Below are 23,660 nucleotides of genomic sequence, written 5' to 3' on the forward strand. Positions count from 1 at the left end.
TTCATTGGATCTGTGGAGTTTGAACCTTTTGAGCGGATTTGGAAAACTTGGGCTCCGCCCAAATGTCGATTCTTCTTGTGGCTGGTGGCTCACAAGAAATGTTGGACAACAGATAGACTTGAGAAGCGGGGGCTGGATCATCCGGAAAAATGTCCTTTTTGTGATCAGGAGAGGGAGACAATTGACCATCTGCTTGTGAATTGCGTTTTCTCAAGAGAATGTTGGTTCCTCCTTCTAAGGCAATTCGGGCTGCAGGGTTTGGCCCCCCAACCAACGAATATTAATTTTATGGAGTGGTGGCATCAAGCAAATGAAGCTATTCAGGGGTCCTTCAGAGATGGCCTAAACTCCCTCATTATTCTGGACGCTTGGATTTTGTGGAATCACCGGAACAGATGCATCTTTGATGGCCTTTCCCATAATATTGCTAATTTCCTAATCCATGTTGGGGATGAGCGCCGTCTGTGGGAGACTGCCGGGGCCAAGGGGTTGACCTCCCTTGTTGCTTCCCTCTCTCATGTAGCCTAGAGTTATATAGATGAGTCAGTCTATGTTAGTATCGTCCAGGCCGCCGTAAGGCGTCAGTTGTACCCCGATTTATTTTAGACCTTGTTTATTTCTTCTTTTAATATAATGATACGCAGCTCTCCTGCGTGTTCGAGAAAAAAAAGTTGGAGTGTATTTCCACGCCTCATACTTGGCTCCCGTATGAGAGGGTAGGTTGTTTGGGAACCATTCCTCTATAATTAATGAATCACAGCTCTCATGCGCTTTCCAAAAAAAGAAAGTGCGGTACTACACATGAAATGGATTTCATCATTCTTGCAATTGAGCAAGACGATTTATGTGAATCTTACACGATAAGAGTGATAAGGTGCGCATGAGTGTTCTTTTTCTTTGGGGGGGGGCTGAGGCCGTTCATGTCCATTAAGGCATGAACAAAGCAACAAAAATACATGACTGTTCAACAGGGAAGAAACGACCTACAGAACAGGAGAAGGAAGAAACATATGGGTGCTTTCAAATGTGTGCGCAAAACATAGTTTATGTTAATAACATAAATCTTTACTTTTCCCTTGGCCTAGCATCAGTTGCCCACTGGATTAGTGCAAGTCTTAGACGGTGATCCCTGTTTAACCTTCTGGAGTGGTGTAACTGTTCCATGTTTTTGTTCATGTTCTTAGCGTGAGCTATATTAGGATCTTCCTATGTTTGGCAGGTCCCTTGGGTTTGGATAGTGGATGGCAGCACAGGCTTGTTGTTGCCTTGTGCGCCTCCTTCCTGAAAGGACTGTTTCATATTCCAATGGGCATCCTTGTCTATATGTACTTGAGCCTTGCTCTCATTAATCTATCACCAATTCCCCTAGTCCATTGTATCAAAGATTCGAGTTCTACCTCGAATTTTACTTCTGGTCCTCTAGCGCGCCGGTTCTTCACCGTGCAACGCCATGTCCGGCTCCACACCGCCATCGCCCAAGGGTGACCCTGCCAAGGAGAAGGTAGCCGCTGCCGCCAACCTCGTCCAACAGCTCGCCTCGGCCACCATCACCGGCGTTCTGTCGGATGACGCCACCACTCGTCGGCCCTTGGAAGCGGCCAGCGCCACCGCTCTGGAGAGGCAACATGCCTACGCCTTGGCCGCCGCAGAGGAAGAAGCCCGTGTCGCCGCCCTTGCGCGTGCCGATCGGGAGCGGGCCGTCGCTAAGGTCGTCGCCGCCGCCCTCACTTTGTCCGATGAAGGCGACTCCCCTGCACCTGCTAGCAGATCTCCACGACGCCATGCTGCTGCAGGAGGCAGCCGCCCTCCTCAGCCTCCATGCCCAGGCCATCACGTCAACAACATCCGGAGCCTCGTCCCTATCGTCCTCGACATCGACTCCGTCAGCTTCAACCGTTGGCGCGATCAATTTTTACTGACCCTCTACAAGTTCTCTCTCCAGGTTCACGTCCACTTTGACGCTCTGGTCCCCTCCCCGGATTGGGATCGAATGGACTGCGTCCTCAAGTCCTGGATTCTCGGCTCCCTCACCGACAACCTCGCCGAGAACGTTTCCCAGGGTGGCACTGCTCGGGACACCTGGCTCGCTGTCGAGTCCTAGTTCTTTGGGAACCGGGAGATACACGCCATCCGGCTTGAGACACGGTTTCACAACTTCATCCAGGGCGACCTTCCCATTGTCGAGTACTGTCGTTGCCTCAAGATGGCTGATGACCTCAACGCCCTGGGTAAAGTCGTCTCCGACCGCACCCTCGTCCTCAACGTGATCCGGGTCTCAACGAGTGCTTCACCCACGTCGGTGCCCTCCTTCGTCGTGCTCGACCCTTCCCTTTCTTCCTCGACGTCCCGCGAGGATCTCACTCTGGAGGAGCTCACCATGACGAACCAACAACCTTCTCCGGCCGTCGCTCTCGCCGCCACCACTGAGCCCTTGCAGCAGTCCCCGCAGCGATCCAGATTCAACTCCGTGGGGGCTGCCAACGGGAACGCCAACTCGCACCAAGCGTGGCGGTAATAATAGTGGTGGACGACAACAACAGCAGCACCGCCCCAACGGTGGGCAGCAGCTGCAGGACAGTGCACAGCTGCAATTCGGTGCCAAACCTGCGGCGCACCAGCTGGTCCCTGGCCCTCTGTCTACAATCTGTGGACAGGGACCATCCACATGTGGCCAGGCGCATGTCCTCCCTTGGCGCCACCTCGTCCTCAGCAGCATGCTTTCATCGCCCAACAACACCTTCTCCTCTAACACCAACTGAGGGGGTTGACCCATGGCTGCGCTTGGGTTCTATCACCCCATGGTCAGCCTGCCCTCCTAGGACACCCATTTGCTAGCCTCTGCTTTCAGCACGGAGACGCTGCAGCAGCGCCGACCTCCGAGTGGTACTTCGACTCGGGTGCTACTTCCCACATGACTTCTTCCAACAATGTTTCACATACCTCTTCCCCGCGGGCGACTGAACCATCTCCAACATCAGCACCACCGTCATCGCCTCCATCGTCGCTACCCAAGGGTGCAATTGATGTCCAGTTAGTGACCAACTTGCACTCGATGGCGACACGGGCCAAGCTCGGCTTTTGCATTCCAGCCCTGATCCATGCTTTGCACCTCTCCTCGATGCCCAAGACCTATCATGGTGGCCTTGCTTACCCGAGTTGGCGTGCCACCATGGAGGAGCATGCTGCTCTTCTGGAGAATCATACTTGGGACCTCGTACCTCGACCATCTCATGCCAACGTGGTGACAGGCAAACGGGTCTTCAAGCACAAATTTCATGCAGACGGGACACTGAAGCGGTACAAGGCGCTTTGGGTTCTTCGAGGTTTTACCCAGCACCCAGGTGTGGATTTCTCAGAGACATTTAGTCCTGTGGTGAAGTCAGCTACAGTTCGCACAGTTCTCTCTCTGGCACTGTTCCGACAATGGCCCATGCACCAGCTTGATGTGAAGAATGCTTTTCTGCATGGCACTCTGTCCGAGACATTATACTGTGCTCAGCCGTTCGGATTTGAAGACCCACACATCTAGATTTTGTTTGCTGATTGAACAAGTCCCTCTACGGGTTGAAGGCTCCTCGTGCATGGTTCAGTCGGTTTGCCACATACTTGCTCTCCATTGGGGTTGTTGAAGCCAAGTCAGACACTTCACTTTTTGTCTTCCATCGTGGTTCTGACACTGCCTATTTGCTGCTATATGTCGACGACATCATCCTCGCCGCTTCATCGTCTGCACTCCTACGCCGGACTATCTCGGCCCTGCAGCAGGAGTTTGCCATGAAGGATCTCGGTGTTCTGCATCACTTCCTTGGTATGCATGTTCAACCCTCAAGAGATGGTCTTCTCTCTCAGAAGTAGTACATGGTTGAGCTTCTTGATTGCGTAGGGATGTCAGATTGCAAGCCTTGTTTGACACCTGTTGACATCAACCCGAAGGTTGCCTCTGCAGATGGTGAGCTGGTGACCGACGCTTCAGGCTTCCACAGTCTTGCTGGTGCCCTAAAATGGCTGACATTCACCCGACCTGATATTGCCTATGCTGTTCATCAAGTTTGTCTTCACATGCATGCTCCCTGGGAGCCAGACCTTGCTGCCTTGAAGAGGATTCTTTGATACATTCACGACACTCTTGATCTTGGCCTTCTGCTACGACCATCCACAATGACTGATTTGGTGGTTTACACTGATGCTGATTGTGCTGGCTGCCCGGATACGCGCAGGTCCACCTTGGGCTATGCTGCGTTCCTTGGTGACAACCTGATTTCCTTGTCTTCCAAGCGTTAGAACACTGTCTCGAGGTCTAGTGCTGAAGCTGAGTATCGAGGTGGGGCGAATGGAGTTGCCGAAGCTATGTGGTTGCGCCTGTTACTAACCTTAGGATTGACAAATGATGATTAGTCCCTAAGGACTATATAATATATATATAGGCAGTAGACCTGGGCCTAATGGGCCTTAACACCCCTCCTCAAACTCAATGTGGAAATGGAGGATCTGAAGCATTGAGTTTGATCAAGTGGAACTGATGTTGTGCTCTTGTTTGTGCTTTGGTGAAGAAATCTGCTAATTGAGATTCTGAGGGTACATATTGAAGATCAATAGTCTTCTGCTGACAATGAGACCGAGTAAATGATGCATCAACACCAATGTGTTTAGTAAGTTCATGCTTCACTGGATCATGAGAAATCTGTATAGCACTCAAGTTATCACATAACAGAGGTGTAGGAGTGTCACAAGAGACACCAAGATCAGCCAATAGCCAGCGGAGCCAAATAATTTCAGCAGTGGTAGTAGCAAGGGCACGAAGTTCGGCTTCCGCACTGGAACGAGATATGGCCGCTTGCTTCTTGGATTTCCAAGCAATAGGAGAGGATCCAAGAAGAATACAGTAACCAGTAGTAGAACAACGATCAACAGGATCACTTGCCCAAGTGGCATCAGAATACGCATGTAGCCGAAGGGGGCTATCAGAAGCATAGAGTAAACATCTGGATCGTGTCCCACGTAAATATCGAAGCACCCGAAGCAAATGACCATAATGAACTGAAGTTGGTGTAGATACAAATTGACTCAACATATGAACAGCATGAGCAATATCAGGTCTGGTGATGGTGAGATAAACAAGACTACCCACAATATGACGATATCGAGTGGGGTCTGCTAGAGGTGTCCCATCCTTCGGACGAAGTTTTAAATGAATATCCATTGGTGTTGCAGCTGTGCGAGTATCAGTAATTCCAGAGCGATCAAGAAGGTCTTGTATATACTTGGACTGCGACAGGTAAAAACCTTTTGGAGTCTGCTGAACTTCAATGCCCAAGAAATAGCTAAGTGGACCCAAATCAGACATCTGAAATTCCTTACTAAGATGCTGCTTGACATGAGAAATATGTTCTGAGTTATCGCCTGTAATCAGCATATCATCCACATATAATAGAAGTAAAGTGCGGCCTTTTGGAGAGACATGAACGAACAATGCAGGATCATGTTCACTAGAAGAAAAACCAGCAGCTGTGATGGCAGAGATGAATCTCTCAAACCAAGCACGAGGAGCTTGTTTCAGCCCATACAATGCACGACGGAGACGACAAACGTGCCCTGATGGAGTATCAACCCCCGGAGGAGGATGCATATAAACTTCTTCATGTAGATCACCATTGAGAAAAGCATTCTTAACATCCATCTGGGAGATAGTCCAAGAAGATGAGGCTGCAACTGCAATCAAGGTTCGAACAGTAGTCATATGTGCAACAGGTGCAAAAGTCTCATCATAATCAAGTCCTTGAGTCTGTTGGAAACCACGAGCCACAAGACGAGCTTTATACCTCTCAATGGAACCATCGGATTTTGTTTTAACTTTGAAGACCCATTTACATGTGATAGGAACAACATGTGAGGGTAAAGGAACAATATCCCATGTACCAGTGCGTTCAAGAGCAGCCAATTCATCAATCATTGCTAGCTGCCATTCAAGAATCCCAGAAGCTTCCTGATAAGTAGTGGGTTCAACAATTGCCACAGCAGTCCGAGGGAAACCATAACGATCTGGAGGTTCAATAGTACCACGATCACGAAGACGATATCCCTGATTAAAAACATCATTAGACTCAGAGTTGTTAGTACAAGACTCAGGTACAGGATCAGTATCAGGACCGGCCGTAGGGATAGAGCGGGAACGACGAATGTAGGTTTGGATGATAGGTGGTTTGGAAGAGAAAGAGGTGGATGACGTGGAGGTGGAAGGTGGTGTTATGGGAATGAGAATATCAGATGTGGATGTAGAAGATGATGGTTCAGATGGAGGAATGGAAGGAAGACACATGAAAGAAGTAGATTCTGTGGGATAATAGGTGGAGTGAGTAGACTGGTTGTGAAAGAAGGGGCGATTTTCATTGAAACTCACATCTCTAGAAATCCGAATACGACGAGTAGATGGATCATAACAACGATAGCCTTTGTGTTCAGGACTGTATCCAAGGAATACACACTCTACAGATTGAGCAGTCAATTTAGTCCGCTCACGTGGTGGTAACAAGACATAGCATATACATCCAAACACTCGAAGATGATCATATCGTGGAGAAGTCCCAAAAAGAACTTCACCCGGTGATTTACCAGAAAGTTTTGATGAAGGTTGTCTATTAATGAGATACACGGCAGTGGAAACAGCTTCACTCCAAAAGTGTGAAGGCACAAAAGAAGATATCAAAAGAGTACGAGCACTCTCAATAATATGACAATGTTTGCGTTCAGCAACACCATTTTGGGCATGAGCACCAGGACAAGAAAGTTGAGCTAGAGTACCCTCTATGGTCAATATCTGGCGAAAATGATCAGATAGGAATTCACCACCAGAATCTGAACGAAAAACTTTAATAGTAGCAGAAAACTGGGTGTGAACCATGCGAGTGAAGGACTTGTAAATAGAAGGCAATTCCGAGCGACGTTTCATGAAGTAAAGCCAAGTATAACGAGAATGATCATCAATAAAAATGACATAATATTTATGACCACCTTTAGAAACAAACGGAGCTGGACCCCAAACATCAGAGTGAATTAGATCAAAAGGTTTAGCAGAATGGGAATTACTAGTAAAATATGGAAGTTGTATTTGTTTTCCAAGATGACAACCTTTACAATGAAAACTAGACTCAACATGAGTAGAGCCTAAACATCCTGACTTTATTAGAGTAGACAGACGGGATCCACATAAGTGACCTAGACGATGATGCCACTGGGCGAATGACGTCGTGGGGCCCGAAGCAGCGAGCACATGAGGTGTAGTTGTAGGGGATGAAGGAAGGCGCAAGGTGTCCAAGATGTAAAGGCGAGGCGAAGATTTACGGCGACGGCCAGTCCCAATCACATCCCCTGTTTTGCGATCCTGTACAAAACAAGATGAGTCATCAAATCCAACAAAACAATTGTGATCGGTAATTTGACCAACTGATAGTAGATCCATGGATAATTGAGGTACAAAAAATATATTTGGGACAGTATAAGTTGAATCAGAAAGAGAACCCTTGTGGGTGACATGACATAAAGTACCATCAGCAGTCTGAACAGAAGTACCCTCGGTGACAGGTGTAGTAGACGTCAGCCTTGACTTATCAGATGTCACATGAAAGGAAGCTCCAGAATCAAGAACCCAAGATGATGACAAAGCACCAGCAGATGAAGTAGCAGCAACCGCAACTGAGCCTCTAGAAGATGGTCCTATACCACGACCACGAGTAGCACGACGGACACGAAAATCAGCCAGCTTCTCTGGAAACTTAGCAAAACAGTTCTCAGACCGATGAGTGGTCTTTTGGCAGTGTTCACAAGGCGGAAAGGAAGTGTTCCTAGACCTCTGAGTAGCAGCCAACACACTATGAGAACTCACACCAGTAATAGAGGACATAGACTTCAGACGAGTCTCTTCAGCAAGCAATTCGGACAAAGCCTGAGCCATGGTGAGAGTATCTGAACTGTGAAGGAGCCTTGCACGAAGGGAATCAAATTCAGGTCGAACTCCCATAACAAATCTGTAGGTAAAGAACTTGTCAATGAACTTGTGGGCTGGACAAGGCACAGCGGTACAAGCGGGCACCATGGAGGTCAATGCACTCATAATCCGATCAAAAGCTGAATAATATTCATCAATGGACATATCATGTTGCTCAATCACATGAGTCTGTTGCATAAGGGTATGTAGAAGAGCACCACTATCCTGAACAAATCGATCCTTCAGATGTGACCAGATAGCCTTAGCAGTGGTAAATTTGGACAGACTCATAATCATAGTTGGTTTAGTGCTGTTGACCATTGCAGCCATTACCTTGCCATCATTTATCTGCCAAGTCTTGATTGCAGCAGCATTGCTTCTATCAGCTGCTAAAACTGGAGAATCTTCAGTCAAATGAAATAGTAATCCGTGACCTCTTAATGCAGTCTGGACACAAAAAGCCCATTCTGGATAATTCTGCCCATCAAGCACAATATTGACAACAATAGCGTTGGTCGACATAGTGAATAGCAATAAAATGCTGAAGATTAGCAGATCTGAAAAAAAACTGGCTTGATGGTACCGAGAGTCCGAGACTGTGCGAAGTCACAGGACAGCAGCAGATCTGACGGGGGCTGCTGCAGCAGATCTGGCCGGGGCTGCAGCAGCAGATCTGACCGGCGCTGCAGACAGTGCACAGGCCTGTGTGCGGCTGATGGCACGCAGGAGTCCGGACGGATCCGTGCAGGAGCCTGCGGGGACAGCGCGCAGGAGACTGCAGCGACAGCAACGGCGCAGCAGACGGGCAGAGATCCGCGCAGAAAGAAGGATCCGCGTAGGGGCAGAGATCCGCGCAGAGTGGCGGGGCAGATCCACAACGGTGCAGGCGACCAGCGCAGATGGATGACGCAGAGCAGCGGGGCGGAGATCCGTGCAGGAGATGGCGCCGCAGAAGCCAACGGCGCAGCGCGGAGCGGAGTCCGCGCAGGAGCCGCCGCAGAAGCCGACGGCGCAGCACGGGGCGGAGTTCGCGCAGGAGCGGCGGCACCGGGTGGCCGCGACAGCAGGCCGCAGCAGCCGACGGCGCAGCGCAGGGCGAAGATCCGCGCGGGCCGCAACGCGGGACGGAGATCCGCGCAGAGACGGCGGCGCCGCGACTGCAGCGGAGGATGGGTGGCCGCGACAGCAGGCCGCAGCAGCCGACGGCGCAGCGCAGGGCGGAGATCCGCGCGGGCCGCAGCGCGGGACGGAGATCCGCGCAGGGACGGCGGCGCCGCGACTGCAGCGGAGGATGGGGGGACCGCGACGGCGGCTGAGGATGGAAGGCCGCGACGGCGGACGGCAGCTGAGGATAGGGAGGCCGCGACGGCGGCCGGCGGCTGAGGATGGGAAGGCCGCGACGGCGGCCGGCGGCTGAGGATGGGAAGGCCGCGACGGCGGCTAAAAAATTAGGAAAAACCCTAATCGTAACCTGCTTGATACCATGTTACTAACCTTAGGATTGACAAATGATGATTAGTCCCTAAGGACTATATAATATATATATATAGGCAGTAGACCTGGGCCTAATGGGCCTTAACAGCGCCATCTCCTCTTGGAACCCCATGTGACCATGTCTCTCTCCGTCGCGCTACTCTCGTGTATTGCGACAACATCAGTGCTGTCTATATGTCTTCCAACCCCGTCCAACATCAACGCACCAAGCACATCGAGATTGATCTTTACTTCGTCAGAGAACGGGTTGCTGCCGGTGATCTTGTCCTGCATGTGCCGACGACATCACAATATGCAGACATCTTCACCAAGGGCTTCCCATCTTCTGTCTTCACCGAATTCAGGACCATTCTGAACGTGCGCTGTGGCTGACGATCTGACTTGGGGGGGGGGGTAGCATGAGCTATATTAGGCAAAGATAATGTTTGGTAGGTCCCTTGGGTTTGGGTAGTGGATGGCAGCACAGGCTTGGTACCTTGTGCGCCTCCTCCCTGTTTGGTTAGTTGATTGTATTAGGCAAGGATCTTCCTGATTGGACTGTTTCCTATTCCAGTGGGCATCCTTGCCTATATGTGCTCGAGCCTTGCTCTCAATAATCTATCACCAACTCCCCTAGTCCACTGTCTCACACATGTAAATCAGAGGGCTTCATGGACTGTATTATTTTGTACTATTCTTTATTTTCTGAATGTGATTGTTATTGTTTTCAGTTAGTTAAATTTACCTGTTTTCTTCTGTCCTGCTCAGAGGTTGCAACGGAGTTTGCAATGTCCCTTGTCCAAGCATTGTTTGCTCATGATCCTGTTGGCTTCACAGAGTTTCAGAATGTTCTTGATGCACTATCGAAGGTATGTATAATTCTGGACATGATCTTTTATTTTCTTTTAATATTTATCCAAGGACCTGGTTCAACAGTAGGAAATGTTGGTTTGCAGCATACAAAGAGACCAGGTTCACCTGAATCGTTGCAACAATTGATTGAAATCGCAAGGAATAATGTGAGCACCACTACTGGTTTTGTTGCTGTGAAGGATGAAAAGGTCAAACTGCCGAAGGATAAAAAGGTTTATGATCTGATTTAAAAAATATAAGTTGCCTTCACATCTATGAATATTCTTTGATATCTCCTGTCCTCAAAATGTCTGCACTGTTTATTCAATTGCATTTCTCTTGTAGGTTTTAGCTACCCGGGCAAACAAGGAGGAAAACACTGCTAATGAAATTACACTAGTTGATCCAAATCAGGTTTGGTTGACATGCTGGAACTTATTCAGTTTTATGCATCATGAATCCTACAGATTTACAAGAACCTTTGTTTAATTTACATAAACCTATTCTCTTTATTTTTAGTTAGATGTTTTGGTTTTGGTTCTGTTTCTGTTTTCTTTGATTCCATTTTTCAATTTGTTGGGTATGGGATCAGAATTCCTTAGTATAAATAAGCAACGATTTTGTTTGTATCTTGGATGTTCCTTTTTCTACTCATAGAATTTCCTCTCATGATTGCGGTGATGTGGTCACATATTAGCATGTTAGTTCAACTAGGAGATAGTTGTAGTCTTCCAATGGTGGTGTTACCTGTATTTTGTTGCTGTTCTTGCTCAAGCCATTCTCACAACTATACCTTGAATCTATTTGCTGGACTGTTAATTTCCAATGGTGGTGTTACCTGTATTTTGTTGCTGTTCTTGCTCAAGCCATTCTCACAACTATACCTTGAATCTATTTGCTGGACTGTTAATTAATCTGTTAAATTGTTCGATGTACAGGTGGCAGTCCTGTTTTCTGAATGGTGTCAGATGTGTAATCATGTAAGTGCTAGTGATGCGGCATACACTCGTTTTGTCACACAGTTGCAGCAAGATGGTCTGCTGAAGGGGGATGATATCTCTGAACGCTTCTTCCGTATTCTCACGGTGATGGATCTACCTTTGTACCAGGTTATGCAGTACACTTTGTCATACTCAGATACTTATTTTGAATCGTTCAGGAACTTGCTGTTACACACTCTCTAGTCTCCGAGCAGATCGTTGCTCCTGGTGGATCATCTCAGCAATCACCACAGCAACCTCACATTTCATATTTCTCCATTGATTCATATGCAAAGCTTGTGGTTATGGTTCTCAAGGTACCTAAAGGATTTTCTACATGTAGTAAATGTAACTTTTGGACTGCAGTTTTTCAGTGTTGATGAGTTCATTATAGTCACGCATCATAACTGTTTAAAATTTAGTAAAATGTATTTTGGCTGTAAGTGTTGTTTTCATGAGAACCGGGGATCTTTGGATATCTGAACTTCTGAAGTTATCAGAAAGTGATTAGTCATGTTGGATCAAACTGCAGATTTTGATCCCTGCATTCTGTTGTGTTTAATTTTTATTCTATTTTTTTTTCTGCTATTGAGGTTTGTGTTGTGCGGCATGATTGATGTATTATAGTGTCAAATCCGTTCTGTTCTATTTAGCTGCATTATCATGGTACTTGAGTAACATTTGAGCTATTAGTTGAGCTGGGTATCATTGGAGTCATATCTGGTAGGGACCTTTATATTGCTTAATTATTAAGTTAATTTTTTCTCTAGAAGGGTAATTCCTTATTCTCCTTGAGTTATTGGCAAATGGTATACCTGCTAAGATTGATAAAACTTATGTCAAGTATTATTAATTTCTTGCTTGTTGTTTGTACTCAGTACTCAGTGGAGATAACACCAAATAAAGCCAGTATACTTTCCAAGGTTCGTTTTACAAATTGGTTATGGCTTTGGAACATATACATGTATTGATAGTTCATGAAACAAGTGTTTTCCAACTTGTCCTGTCCAGATCCTATCTGTTACAGTGAGGTCCATTCAGAAAGATGCTGAGGAAAAGAAAGCTTCATTTAATCCTCGACCATACTTCCGATTGTTTATAAATTGGCTCTATGATCTTACTACTACCGATGGTCACCATGATAGTTCTAATTTTCAGGTACACATCGTTAGATATGTGTGGTTTAATACTTTTATTGTGACATCTGTGATATAATATAACAATATTGATTGGTGATAGGTTTTGACTGCATTTGCAAATGCATTCCACATGCTACAACCCTTGAGAGTTCCTGCCTGGAGGTCTGTCCATCACGCTTGGACCTTCCTACAACGTTGATGTGTTCAGTTATTGTGTAATATGATGTTTAAAATCATGTGCTATGTATGCAATTCCTGGTTATTATTTTTTTCCTCGAAAAACGCAGGAGGACTGCGTTTTAGATATATATTAAGAAGAGAGAGACAAGGGTCTAAGAGACCCAAACAAACAACAACACACTCCCTATGGAGGCCAGTAACACTCGTACATGAAAGGATCCATAAGAACACCCACACTCCCTACATCAACCTATGCAGGAGGGTAGCCAAGAAGGAGAGCCCTTTGGCTCCAGCAATTTCCCAGCCTCTTCTTTCTTCATCTGCATGCTCCATAATCAGAGGAAGGCTGAGAGACCCTCCATAAAAAATGACTCTTACGATGCTTCCAAATCATCCACGATCCTGGTTATTATGCTTAACTCTAAGCTTTATGTTAGCTACTTGTCCCCTGTAATGGGCCTGGCCTCGTATTGTGCTCTATTAATACACAGTACCCATCCTAGGGTTAGGGTTTCTACTATTCCACATGGTATCAGAGGTAGCAACGATCTCTCCCCTCCCAGCCGCTAGGGACAACAGCCAGCCGCCGTGCAGGGCTGCTGCTTGCCCATGGCGCTTGTGCACTCGCCCCTAGGCCTGGCTTCATGCCTCCCATCCATGGAGCCGGCGACCTCCTTCCTCCGGGCGCCCTCCTCAAGTAATGCATGCGCAGCTCCCACCATGGCGCACACCCTCTGCTCCTCTCCCTACAGCCGCCGAGCACATCTCTAGCTCGCTCCTCTCCTTCCTCCTCAAGCAAGCCGACGCCCAGTCCCCAGGCAAGGACGCGCCCTGTCGGTGCTCCCTGCCTCCTCCCCCGGCCCGATCAGCAGTCGCCGGCCTATGCAGCAGCCACCCGTGACGCCCTTGCGCGCCCTCCCTGCCAGGCTGCGCCGCCGCCGGCCTCCACCACCAAAGGCGGCCCATCTCCCTCCTGGCCGTCGGCCGCCCCTGCTCCTATGCACCCGCGACGCCCCAGCGCGCCCTCCTCCCTGCCAGGCTACGCCACCGCCGACCGTCCCTGTCGCGCCCCCGCCCATGGCGGACTTCCCCGGCCGCGCCACCCTGCCCCAGCCGCCGCGCTGCCCCACAACGGACCTTCATGGCGCACCTCCTGCCCTCGACGCGGACGAGCCCGTCCACGGCCCCCTTGGCGGCCACCTCTCCTACGCCCCATGGCCACCCCGGCAACTCCCTCACCGCCGCTGCCCCCGCGGTCACCGCCCCCGTGCGCAGCGTTGTTGCTGCAGCAACTGCTGCCGCGACTGCCACAGTGCGTGCAGCCGAACTCGGTCTCTCGGGCTACCCGACGGACGCGGGTGCCCTCGCACTCGCCATTGACTCCGCAGCCCTGTCGCCGAACCGTCTCCCGACCGCCACCCCCTGGATTCCCAACTGGTCGCCCCATCTCCGACGCCACTTGGGCTCCCACGTCGCCCCCTGCCGAACACACGCTGGCCGCCGCCATCGCCACCATCCAGGCCGCTGTGGCCGCTTCCCAAGAGCGTCATTGCGCCGCGTCCCTCGCCTGGGAGCAGGAACGCGCTATGGGGCAGGCCTTGACCACTCAGCTGGCCAATGCCCAACGTCATCTCCACGGCCCCGACACACCGCCCCCTCCCGTTGTGCCACCCGTGGGGGGGGGGGGGGGGTCCCGCGGTCCCCCATGCGTCCGAACTCGACGCCGACACCATAGTTGCCCTCCATGCCCAGGCCGCTGGGGTTCACAACATACGGTCCCTCGTGTCCGTCGTGTTGGACCCGACGTCCTCCCACTACCCTCGCTGGCGTGCTCAGGTCGTCACCACCCTTCGCCCTCGTTGACCACGTCCTCGCCGAACCTGTTGTCCCGTTGTCTCCATCATGGGTTCAGATGGACAACGTGGTCATCTCGTGGCTCCACGGCACCATCACCGTCGAGCTGCAGGACATCATCCGTGATCAGTCGGACACCGGCCGTCAGTCGTGGCTCGCTCTCGAGGACCAGTTCCTCGGGAATCGGGAGGCTCGTGCGCTCCACCTCTCAGGGGGAACTCTCCGTGGATGACTACTGCCGCCAGATGAAGGACATGGCAGACACTCTCCGTGACCTCGGCGAACCTGTCGTCGACCGCACCCTGGTGCTGAACCTTCTTCGTGGCCTCAGCCCCTCAAGCGTCATGTTGAGCTCCTCGAGGAGAAGCTCGTTCCGCACGGCGTGGAAGGTGGGAAACAGCACGGTCCGCTTGATGAGAACATTCTCCGTGGCCTCAGCCCCTGGTACGGCCACCTGAAGGCCCTCATCAACGGACCGTGCTGTTTCCCACCTTCCACGCCGTGCGGAACGAGCTTCTCCTCGAGGAGCTCACCATGACGCTTGAGGCACCCGCTCCGGCCCCAGCACTCTATAGCGCCCCGCCTGATGGTCCGACGCCCTCTAGGGGCCATGGCCCTCGCACCTCGTCGACCGGGGCCCCTACCCGCCCTCCTGCCACCACCCCGGCTGCCCCTCGTCTGGCCTCCACCATCGACGCCGGTCGTCGCCCTCGCAAGGGCGGACGTGGCGGCAGCAGCTCTACGCGTGGAGGTTCCACCGGCCGGGGGCGGCCAAGGCCATGGATGGCCGTCGGTCTACAACCCCTGGACCGGCACCATCTCCATGTGACCGGGTCAGGCTTCCAGTGCTTCCCGTCCTCCTCCGTACGCGCCGGCTCTCCTGACTGCTCCCACCTACGGAGCTCCCTCACCACCTGCCTTCGGTATGCTCCCTTACGGCGTACCCCCGACGACCCCTACTCCACCTCAGCTCGTGCCTCCGGTGACTCCCTCGTCGCCCCCCGGCTGGAGGTTGGGACACAACCTCCCTTGCCACCGCCTACAACACCATGGCGTTGGCTCCACCGTCCCCCGATTGGGTTGTTGACTCCGGTGCATCCTACCACACCACCCCCACTGCAGGCATGTTGTCTCGCTATCACCCACCTCATTCCTCCCACCCCAATTTGATCGTCGTTGGGAATGGTTCCACTCACCCGATCACCTCAGTAGGTGCCTCGATTCTCCCCGGACCGTTCCATCTCAACGACGTTCTTGCTGCCCCTCACATCACTCACAATCTTCTTTCTGTTCGTGAACCGATCGACAATTCCTGTTCCATTGAGTTTGACCCTTCTGGTTTTTCTGTGAAGGATCTGGCCACTAGGACCCCACTCGTCGCTGTGACAGCACCGGACCTCTCTACACGCTCCGCCCTTCGTCCACCGGCGCGTCCCCACCTCCCGTCCTGGTCTCCGCCACCACCTCCACCACCTGGCATCGTCGTCTCGACCACCTAGGACCTGACGTCATGACCAAGCTTTCCAGCAGTCTAGACTCTACTCGTAGTCAGAAACATTTTGAGGGCTGTCATGCTTGTCAGTTAGGCCGACATATGCGTCTCCCATTTCCCACTTCGTCTTCTCGGGCTGAGCAGGCTTTTTGACTTGGTACATTGTGATCTTTGGACATCCTCTGTAATCAGTCTCTCTGGATACAAATATTATTTGGTGATTCCGGACGATTATTCCCATTTTCTTTGGACTTTTCCCCTGCGATTAAAGTCTGACACTTTCACCACTCCCACACACTTCTTCGCCTGGGTCTCCACCCAGTTCTGCCGCCCGGTCCGTGCCCTGCAATGTGACAATGGACGTCATGTCAGACTGCAACGGCTTCGTCGGCTTCGTCGAGGCCAAGTCGGACACCTCACTCTTCATCTACCGACGAGGCCAGGACACCGTCTACCTCCTCTACGTCGACGACATTGTGCTCACGGCCTCCACCGCCGACCTTCTCCAACGCACGATCACCACCCTCTAGCTACCCTCTAGCTGGATTTTGCGATGAAGGACCTGGGGTCCCTCCACTTCCTCGGCATCACTACTGAGCGTCGGCCCCAGGGTCTCTTCCTTCACCAGCGCTAGTACGTCGTCGACATCTTGGAGCGGGCCGGCATGTCAGACTGCAAGTCCTGCTCCACACCTGTTGACGCTCATGCAAAGCTCTCTGAGGACGATGGACCCCCGGTCACCGACGCGACGTCTTATCGGAGCCTGACCGGCGCGATCCAGTACCTCACCTTCTCCCGGCCCGACATCGCCTACGTCGTCCAACATGTCTGTCTCCATATGCACACTCCACGGGAGCCTCATCTTACCGCTCTCAAGCGCATCCTGCGCTACCTCCGAGGCTCCCTCGACTATAGCCTCCTCCTTTGACCTTCCCCGACGTCGGAGCTTGTGATCTACACTGACGCCGACTGGGCCGGCTGCCCCGACACGCGCCGGTCCACTTCGGGCTATGCTGTGTTCCTGGGTGCCAACCTCGTCTCCTGGGCCGCCAAGCGGCAGCCCGTCGCCTCCCGCTCCAGTGCAGAGGTTGAGTACCGCGCTGTGGCCAACGGCGTGGCGAGGCCTCCTGGATGCATCAGCTTCTCCACGAGCTCCACAACCCCCTTCAGCGTGCCACCCTCGTCTACTGCGACAACGTCAGCGCCATCTACCTCTCCACCAATCTCGTGCAGCACCAGCACACCAAGCATGTGGAGATCGACCTGCACTTCGTCCGCGAGCGTGTGGCTGCCGGCGACGTTCGGGTTCTCTGCGTCCCCACCACCCTGCAGTTTGCCGACATCTTCACCAAGGGGTTACCGTCGAGTGTATTTCTAGACTTTCGCTCCAGTCTCAACATCTGTACTGGATAGAGTTGTGACTGCGGGGGAGGGGGGGGGGTGTTAGCTACCTGGCCCCTGTAATGGGCCTGGCCCAATATTGTTCTCTATTAATACACAGTACCCAACCCATCCTAGGGTTAGGGTTTCTACTATTTTACACTTTGCATAGCTATACACTTAGGTGGCATCCATAACATGTGTTACATTGTAGCAGTAATTTTCTTGTGGCCCCAAAAAATATTTTGATGTACGAACCGATCTTACATCATTTATTCTGGATTGGGATCATAAGTGAGCTCACAAAACTAGGACTTATTTTCTCTCTCCTGTTTACAGAGTTCCAACCCTCAATTCTTGCTACTCACACTGCTCAGGTGACAGGAGCAGAAATTAGTTCACCTAGGCAGCTCAACGTTCAAACTGCAAACTTGGAACTGTTTTTTTTGCACCATAAAGTCAAACCAATTCTTCTTTCTCTCTACTTGGTGTTTGCTTTTACACTAGCATACAAGTACTTGATGTTAACCACTTAACCTGCTTCTTGACGTTGTTGCTTCATTATCGTCTAAATTTTTTTTTAACTTTTCTCGAACACATGCTTTGTTTGCTATTCTGTATTACAACAACAACAACAACAAAGCCTTTATATCCCAAGCACGTTGGGGTAGGCTAGAGATGAAACCCCGTATGAAAACCTCAGAGCTCAACCCCAAAGAAAAAAAGGGGAAACAAAGGCAAAGGAGAACCGAAAAACGACGAAACGGGGAAACACATAAAAGAGATAAAACCCACGAGAACCAGCAAGATCTAAATGGGCACAAGAAAAGGTCAAACGATTAAAGAGGAAAAGCGAAACTATAAATCAAGGTTCTGGCACGTGAATTGCACACTTCCACCCCTTCCTATCCATGGCGAGCTCTTTATCAATATTCCACTCCTTCAGGTCCCTCTTCACAGCCTCTGTCCACGTCAAGGTTGGTCGACCTCTACCTCTCTTCACATTCTCGGGACACCTAATTATTCCGATATGCACTGGTGCCTCCTCAGATCTTCGTTGGATATGTCCAAACCATCTCAAACGATGTTGCATAAGCTTCTCCTCAATTGGCGCCACTCCTACCCTCTCTCGTATATCATCATTCCGGACTCGGTCTCTCCTTGTTTGGCCACATATCCAGCGCAACATACGCATCTCTGCCACGCATAGTTGTTGGACATGTCGTCTTTTAGTGGGCCAACATTCTGCTCCATACAACATAGCCGGCCGGATTGCTGTCCTGTAGAATTTGCCTTTTAGTTTGTGTGGCACCCGGGGGTCGCATAAGACACCCGCCGCTTGCCGCCACTTCAACCATCCAGCTTTAATTCTATGACTGACATCCTCATCGATGTCTCCATCTTTATCTGATTAAAATTATCCTCTTCCGTAGCTTTGCTTGGCTTGAGCTGGTGAGTCACAGGAGCTTCATGCCAAAACTGCTGATGTGCAATTCACAGAAAGGTTGGCCATTTTTTCAGCGACTGCTTGTTGCTCTTCTCAAGTTCATGGAACCATATCTGAGAAATGCTGAACTCCCAGAGGCGGTAAGTTTTTGTAGTTTTTGCACTCTACTAGCCTGATTCAAGGTATACTTAATTTTTATGTTGTATATACTTTTTTGCAGATGGACCTTTTATACAAGGGAACTATGCGAGTTCTGCTTGTACTACTGCATGACTTTCCTGAATTTCTTTGTGATTATCACTTCAGTTTCTGCGATGTGATTCCTTCAAGTTGCATTCAAATGCGCAATGTCATTCTTAGTGCTTTTCCACGTAACATGAGACTGCCAGACCCTTCTACCCCTAATCTAAAGGTACATGCGTTCTGTGGATCAGTGCTTTCTCTGTCTTAATACCATTGGGCATATTTAAGTTGTTTTTCTTGTTTTACAGATTGATTTGTTGGCTGAAATTTCAATAGCACCACGAATCATGTCGGATGTTGATGGTGCCCTTAAATCAAAGCAGTTGAAGACTGAGGTTGATGAATATCTCAAGGTCAAATAATTTTTCTTTGTTATTATCCTTTGTATGAATTTGGATTGCTATTCATGGGCTGATAATGTATGCTGTTCTCGCTTTGGTATGACACAGAGGCCGGAAGGCTCTTCCTTTTTAAGTGACCTGAACCAAAAATTGCTGCTGCCTCAGAATGAAGCAAGTGTTGCTGGGACACGCTACAACGTGCCTCTGATCAATTCACTTGTTTTTTATGTTGGCATCCAAGTGAGTTTTCTTCCAGTCGGTTCTCATTAAAAAGAAAACATATTATGCAAAAGTATGCACTGAAAGTTAGGCTGTTATTACATCACCTTAAGCATCCTCTGAATTATTATTTTCATCATGTTATTATCATTTGCACCCATGACGTGCTGCTTTGATACGCCATGCCCCACTTCAGTAATTACAAGGTCACAATCCCACGAATTCCTGTAGAAGAATCCAAAATTGCCCTACCAGATCTTTGTTTGCTCTTTGAGAAAGATCCAAAGATGAATTAGGCTTTGAAATCGCCAGATCAAAGCATCTCTGCCTCCAGCTAGCTATCTGAATGTTTCCAATTAGCTTTTGCTAAGGTCCTTGTATCTTACAGCATATAGATAGCAGAGCCTATATCTGTTCTGTTTCTTCGCCATAAATTGCATTAACGATGAAGTGTGTTTTGGTTTAATTTGGTTGCATTTTGTTCTGCAGTTCTTTTTTTTTTCCTAAAAAAAATATGGTTTGCATCTCTAACCTTGTACTTGAATTTAATTTGTATAGGCTGTGCAACAACTGCAACTGAACAAGGCTAATCCGTCTGCATCAGTACAGCAGATTAACCATATATCTCCGATGGACATTTTCCAGATTGGAACAGCTACCGATATATTCAGGAGTCTTATAACAAGTTTGGATACAGAGGGCCGCTACCTTCTGTTGAATGCAATCGCTAACCAACTGCGCTATCCAAATAGCCATACACACTACTACTCCTTCATCACTCTGTATCTATTTTCCGAGGCTACCCAGGTATTGCGAGATGGGTTTAATGTTGTTTGCACGTCCCCTTGTATGGTTCTCTAATAATGTCCGTGGTATGCAGGAAATTACCCAGGAGCAAATCACAAGGGTTCTTCTGGAGCGTCTCATAGTGAACCGCCCCCATCCTTGGGGGTTACTTATTACTTTCATTGAATTGATAAAGGTATGCTTTGTTTCGTGTGGTTAATTAAAATATTATTGCAGGCGCTCGAGCACTAAATAAATGCACCTTTCTTGTGTTAGAATCCGCGTTACAACTTTTGGAGCCGGTCTTTTACACACTGTGCACCTGAGATAGAGAAACTGTTCGAGTCGGTGGCAAGGTCATGTGGCGCAAAAGTTGTGGACGAAGGAATCAGCGTGCAGGATGGCAGCCACTAAAGCCATCTGCTTTGTTCAAGTGTTGTTTTTGTGCTATTTCTTCTCTGGCACTGGAAATTTTCTGTGCTTGTACAGATCGTCTGTATAGTAAAGCTGTTAGTCACACGTGTCGGTGCACTGCCAAACCTTAGCAGGTGCCTGGGAGAATGCTTTTGTTTGTATGAATTTTAGTCAGCAATATGGATGGTTTGCAATATCGCTCGCTGCTACTTCGCGCCAGTACAACAGATCCAGGTTTCATTGAAGAAAATGCCTCATCCATAACTGTAACCTAACTCTCTCTCTCTCTCTCTCTCTAGGACAATCCTATAGTGTAGCCTAACTCCCCATCGATTGCAGTTTTCTGTACACGCCGCCCATAGACCTCGCTCCATGTCTCCATGATGAGGACAGGGACGAGCTTTGCAAGTTCCAGCGTTCCCATCGCACAACATGGTGGCGGTGTTTGCTGGGGTGGCGGGAGGGTTGGACCACAATTGGGTGTACTTCGATCAGCCCAACGAGCCCACGAGCGGGAGAGGCCAGAGGCCCAATCCCATGGAGACGACGGCGTTCCCATCGCACAACAAGGTGTCGTTCTGGCTACCGACACAGAGAGGCCCAAGTTGCTGAGGCGGCGAGAGTGTTGGACCACAACTAGGTGTACTTCGATGACGGGTGGTGGGCGGCGATGGAGAGGCCCAACCGCATGGAGACAAGCTTCTTCGGCGTGTTTCGCCTCACCGCTCGCCACCACGTCCTTGTCCGCGGCGATCTCTAAGAGTGGATAGGGGAGGTCGCTCGCGACAATCTCCAAGAGTGGACATGGGAGCTCGCGAAATAGGAGAGTGGACAACCGTCTGTGACGAGCATCCAGGGACGGTAATCTCTATCAATGGCGATTGAAGGAGGGGACTTTAGATCCGAGCGAACAACGAGATAGTTTCGTTTCCGTTGCAACAAATCGCAAGGTAATGTTTCCATTCTAGTGAAGCCCACTACTGTTTTCTATAATGGGGAAAAAATCTCCACCTGGACAAATCACTATTTAGGACATTAGCGAAAAAGACAGTTGGGACATTGGCTAACAAGAAAGTAATTGGAGAAGATAGTCGTGAAGCCAATCTAATGTCCGAGGAAATGAATTTGCTGATATATCAACAATGGTCAGTCCCTGAACATGGTTTTTAAAAGAGGCTTACAATTACATACTCAAACACTAGAAAAAATAGATCAAGTTCATTAGGTGATAACAAACATCCTAAAATATACCATCCTATGAATCAAGGAAACTTGCCCGTGACTCAAAAGAACAAAGGTAGGCCTGAATAAGCTTAATGAAGTTTTCGATGATCCTTAGTAAACTCAGGAAGTTAGATACTACCTGCATGAGTTAACAAACCTAAAAGTAGGCCCTACATAATCATTGCTTTTTAGTAACATATCTATCATGCATCGACCTATTGTTATATACACACTTAACCCATAGGTAGACCCTGATATGCTTGAAAGAGGAACTTCAAGGTGTAGCTTTGTGTGACACGTGCAGAGGTGTCAATGGGAAATTCCCCATTGGGTTTGGACACCCCATCCTCATCCCCATACCCATACCTATCATGGGTATAAGGTTCATCCCATACCCATCCCCATTCGGGTATTGGGTCCCCATCCCCAACAAGAAAAGCATTATCATATTATATTTTATATGACATTAAGAGTCACACGATAATAAACAACAATACATCACTAATAAATCTGATATGTAATAAGAAAAAACATTGTTTAACCATACAAAAAAGCAAAACACAAAGTGACACACAGACTGGTGGTTATGGAACGACTGGTGGTTGGTCGCCAGGTTGAGTGAATGGATGCTTAAAATGGTTGGAAGAGGTTCGGTTAGTTGTTGTGCTTATTGCCTATTAGACTGCACATCAAATTTTACCGGGTGACTATTACCCATGGGTAATCGACTTCAGTTGATTGCTTCCTAAACCCATACCCGATTACCCAATGGGTGATGATTTTATTTCATATTTATACCCATAGAGACAATTCTTATCCTATACCCTAACTCTAATAGGAGAATTCCCCACGGGTTAGCGGGTATCGGGTCCCCATTGACATCTCTAGACACATGGACACCCTTCATTGAGTATATGTTACTATCTTCCATATGGTATCATCACATGATGCATATGCTTTATACAAATATATGTGACAAAGCTTGCCACTTAGGTGTCTACAAATGCTTTTAAGACTTCAAATTTTGCATACAAACAAGACCTATCATTTTATATCAATTACAAGTATAAGTGTTGCACAACAATCTCTACTCCTATAATGCAAGAGTTTCTCCATATGTAGGGATGTAATCGGATCGGAAACAAACATATATTACTCGTTTCGTATTTGTCTTCATATTACCTCTATGGATTCACATCAGATACATATATTATCAAGTTGTGTTAGATAAAATTTGAATGGATATCGACATATTAAACATCCAACTTTGAGATTGCAGATACGAATACAGATTGGATACTGTGTACTCGAACTCGAACACAGATCAGATCTCAGCCCTCTTAGACAGATCTAATTCGAATACAAACGGATAATATTAGTACCACTTACATCTCTATTCGTATGTCACCCTCGTACATCTCTCTCTGTTCCCCTCCGCTTTTCTGCAGGTCAGCCCATGGCCCACATAGGCCTAAAATGTTTCAATGGTAAAAAGATAAAATGATGCACAACTACTCCCGTGCATCTCTCCTTGGTCCTCTCTGCTTTCTGTGGGTTGGCCCACAGCCTGACGAGCCTATAACATTTAAATGGTAAAAATAAGACAATTGTACACAAATAGGAGTTTGAACCATGGTTGTTGGCTCCAAAAACCA

At 48.9% G+C, this 23,660-nt stretch overlaps 1 protein-coding gene across 2 annotated transcripts in view; it reads left to right on the forward strand.

Moving 5' to 3' along the window:
* Nucleotides 1–20,979, forward strand: part of LOC100383837 (uncharacterized) — a 40,676-nt gene extending 19,697 nt beyond the window's left edge. Inside the window, exons 37-51 of one of the 2 annotated variants that reach the window (XM_035959643.1) lie at nt 10,223–10,323; nt 10,411–10,539; nt 10,652–10,720; nt 11,245–11,391; nt 11,466–11,603; nt 12,165–12,209; nt 12,298–12,444; nt 12,526–12,587; nt 18,765–18,918; nt 18,999–19,190; nt 19,270–19,374; nt 19,471–19,602; nt 20,140–20,388; nt 20,462–20,563; nt 20,644–20,979. In XM_035959643.1, coding sequence (XP_035815536.1) covers nt 10,223–10,323; nt 10,411–10,539; nt 10,652–10,720; nt 11,245–11,391; nt 11,466–11,603; nt 12,165–12,209; nt 12,298–12,444; nt 12,526–12,587; nt 18,765–18,918; nt 18,999–19,190; nt 19,270–19,374; nt 19,471–19,602; nt 20,140–20,388; nt 20,462–20,563; nt 20,644–20,781 — 1,910 coding nt within the window. In that variant the 3' untranslated portion in view covers nt 20,782–20,979. The remainder of the gene's footprint in view (nt 1–10,222; nt 10,324–10,410; nt 10,540–10,651; nt 10,721–11,244; nt 11,392–11,465; nt 11,604–12,164; nt 12,210–12,297; nt 12,445–12,525; nt 12,588–18,764; nt 18,919–18,998; nt 19,191–19,269; nt 19,375–19,470; nt 19,603–20,139; nt 20,389–20,461; nt 20,564–20,643) is intronic. The other variant, NM_001362461.1, reaches the window with a different exon arrangement.
* Nucleotides 20,980–23,660: the final 2,681 nt, after the last annotated feature.

This window comes from Zea mays, chromosome 1, assembly GCF_902167145.1.
Source record: "Zea mays cultivar B73 chromosome 1, Zm-B73-REFERENCE-NAM-5.0, whole genome shotgun sequence".
NCBI classification, from domain to species: domain Eukaryota; kingdom Viridiplantae; phylum Streptophyta; class Magnoliopsida; order Poales; family Poaceae; genus Zea; species Zea mays.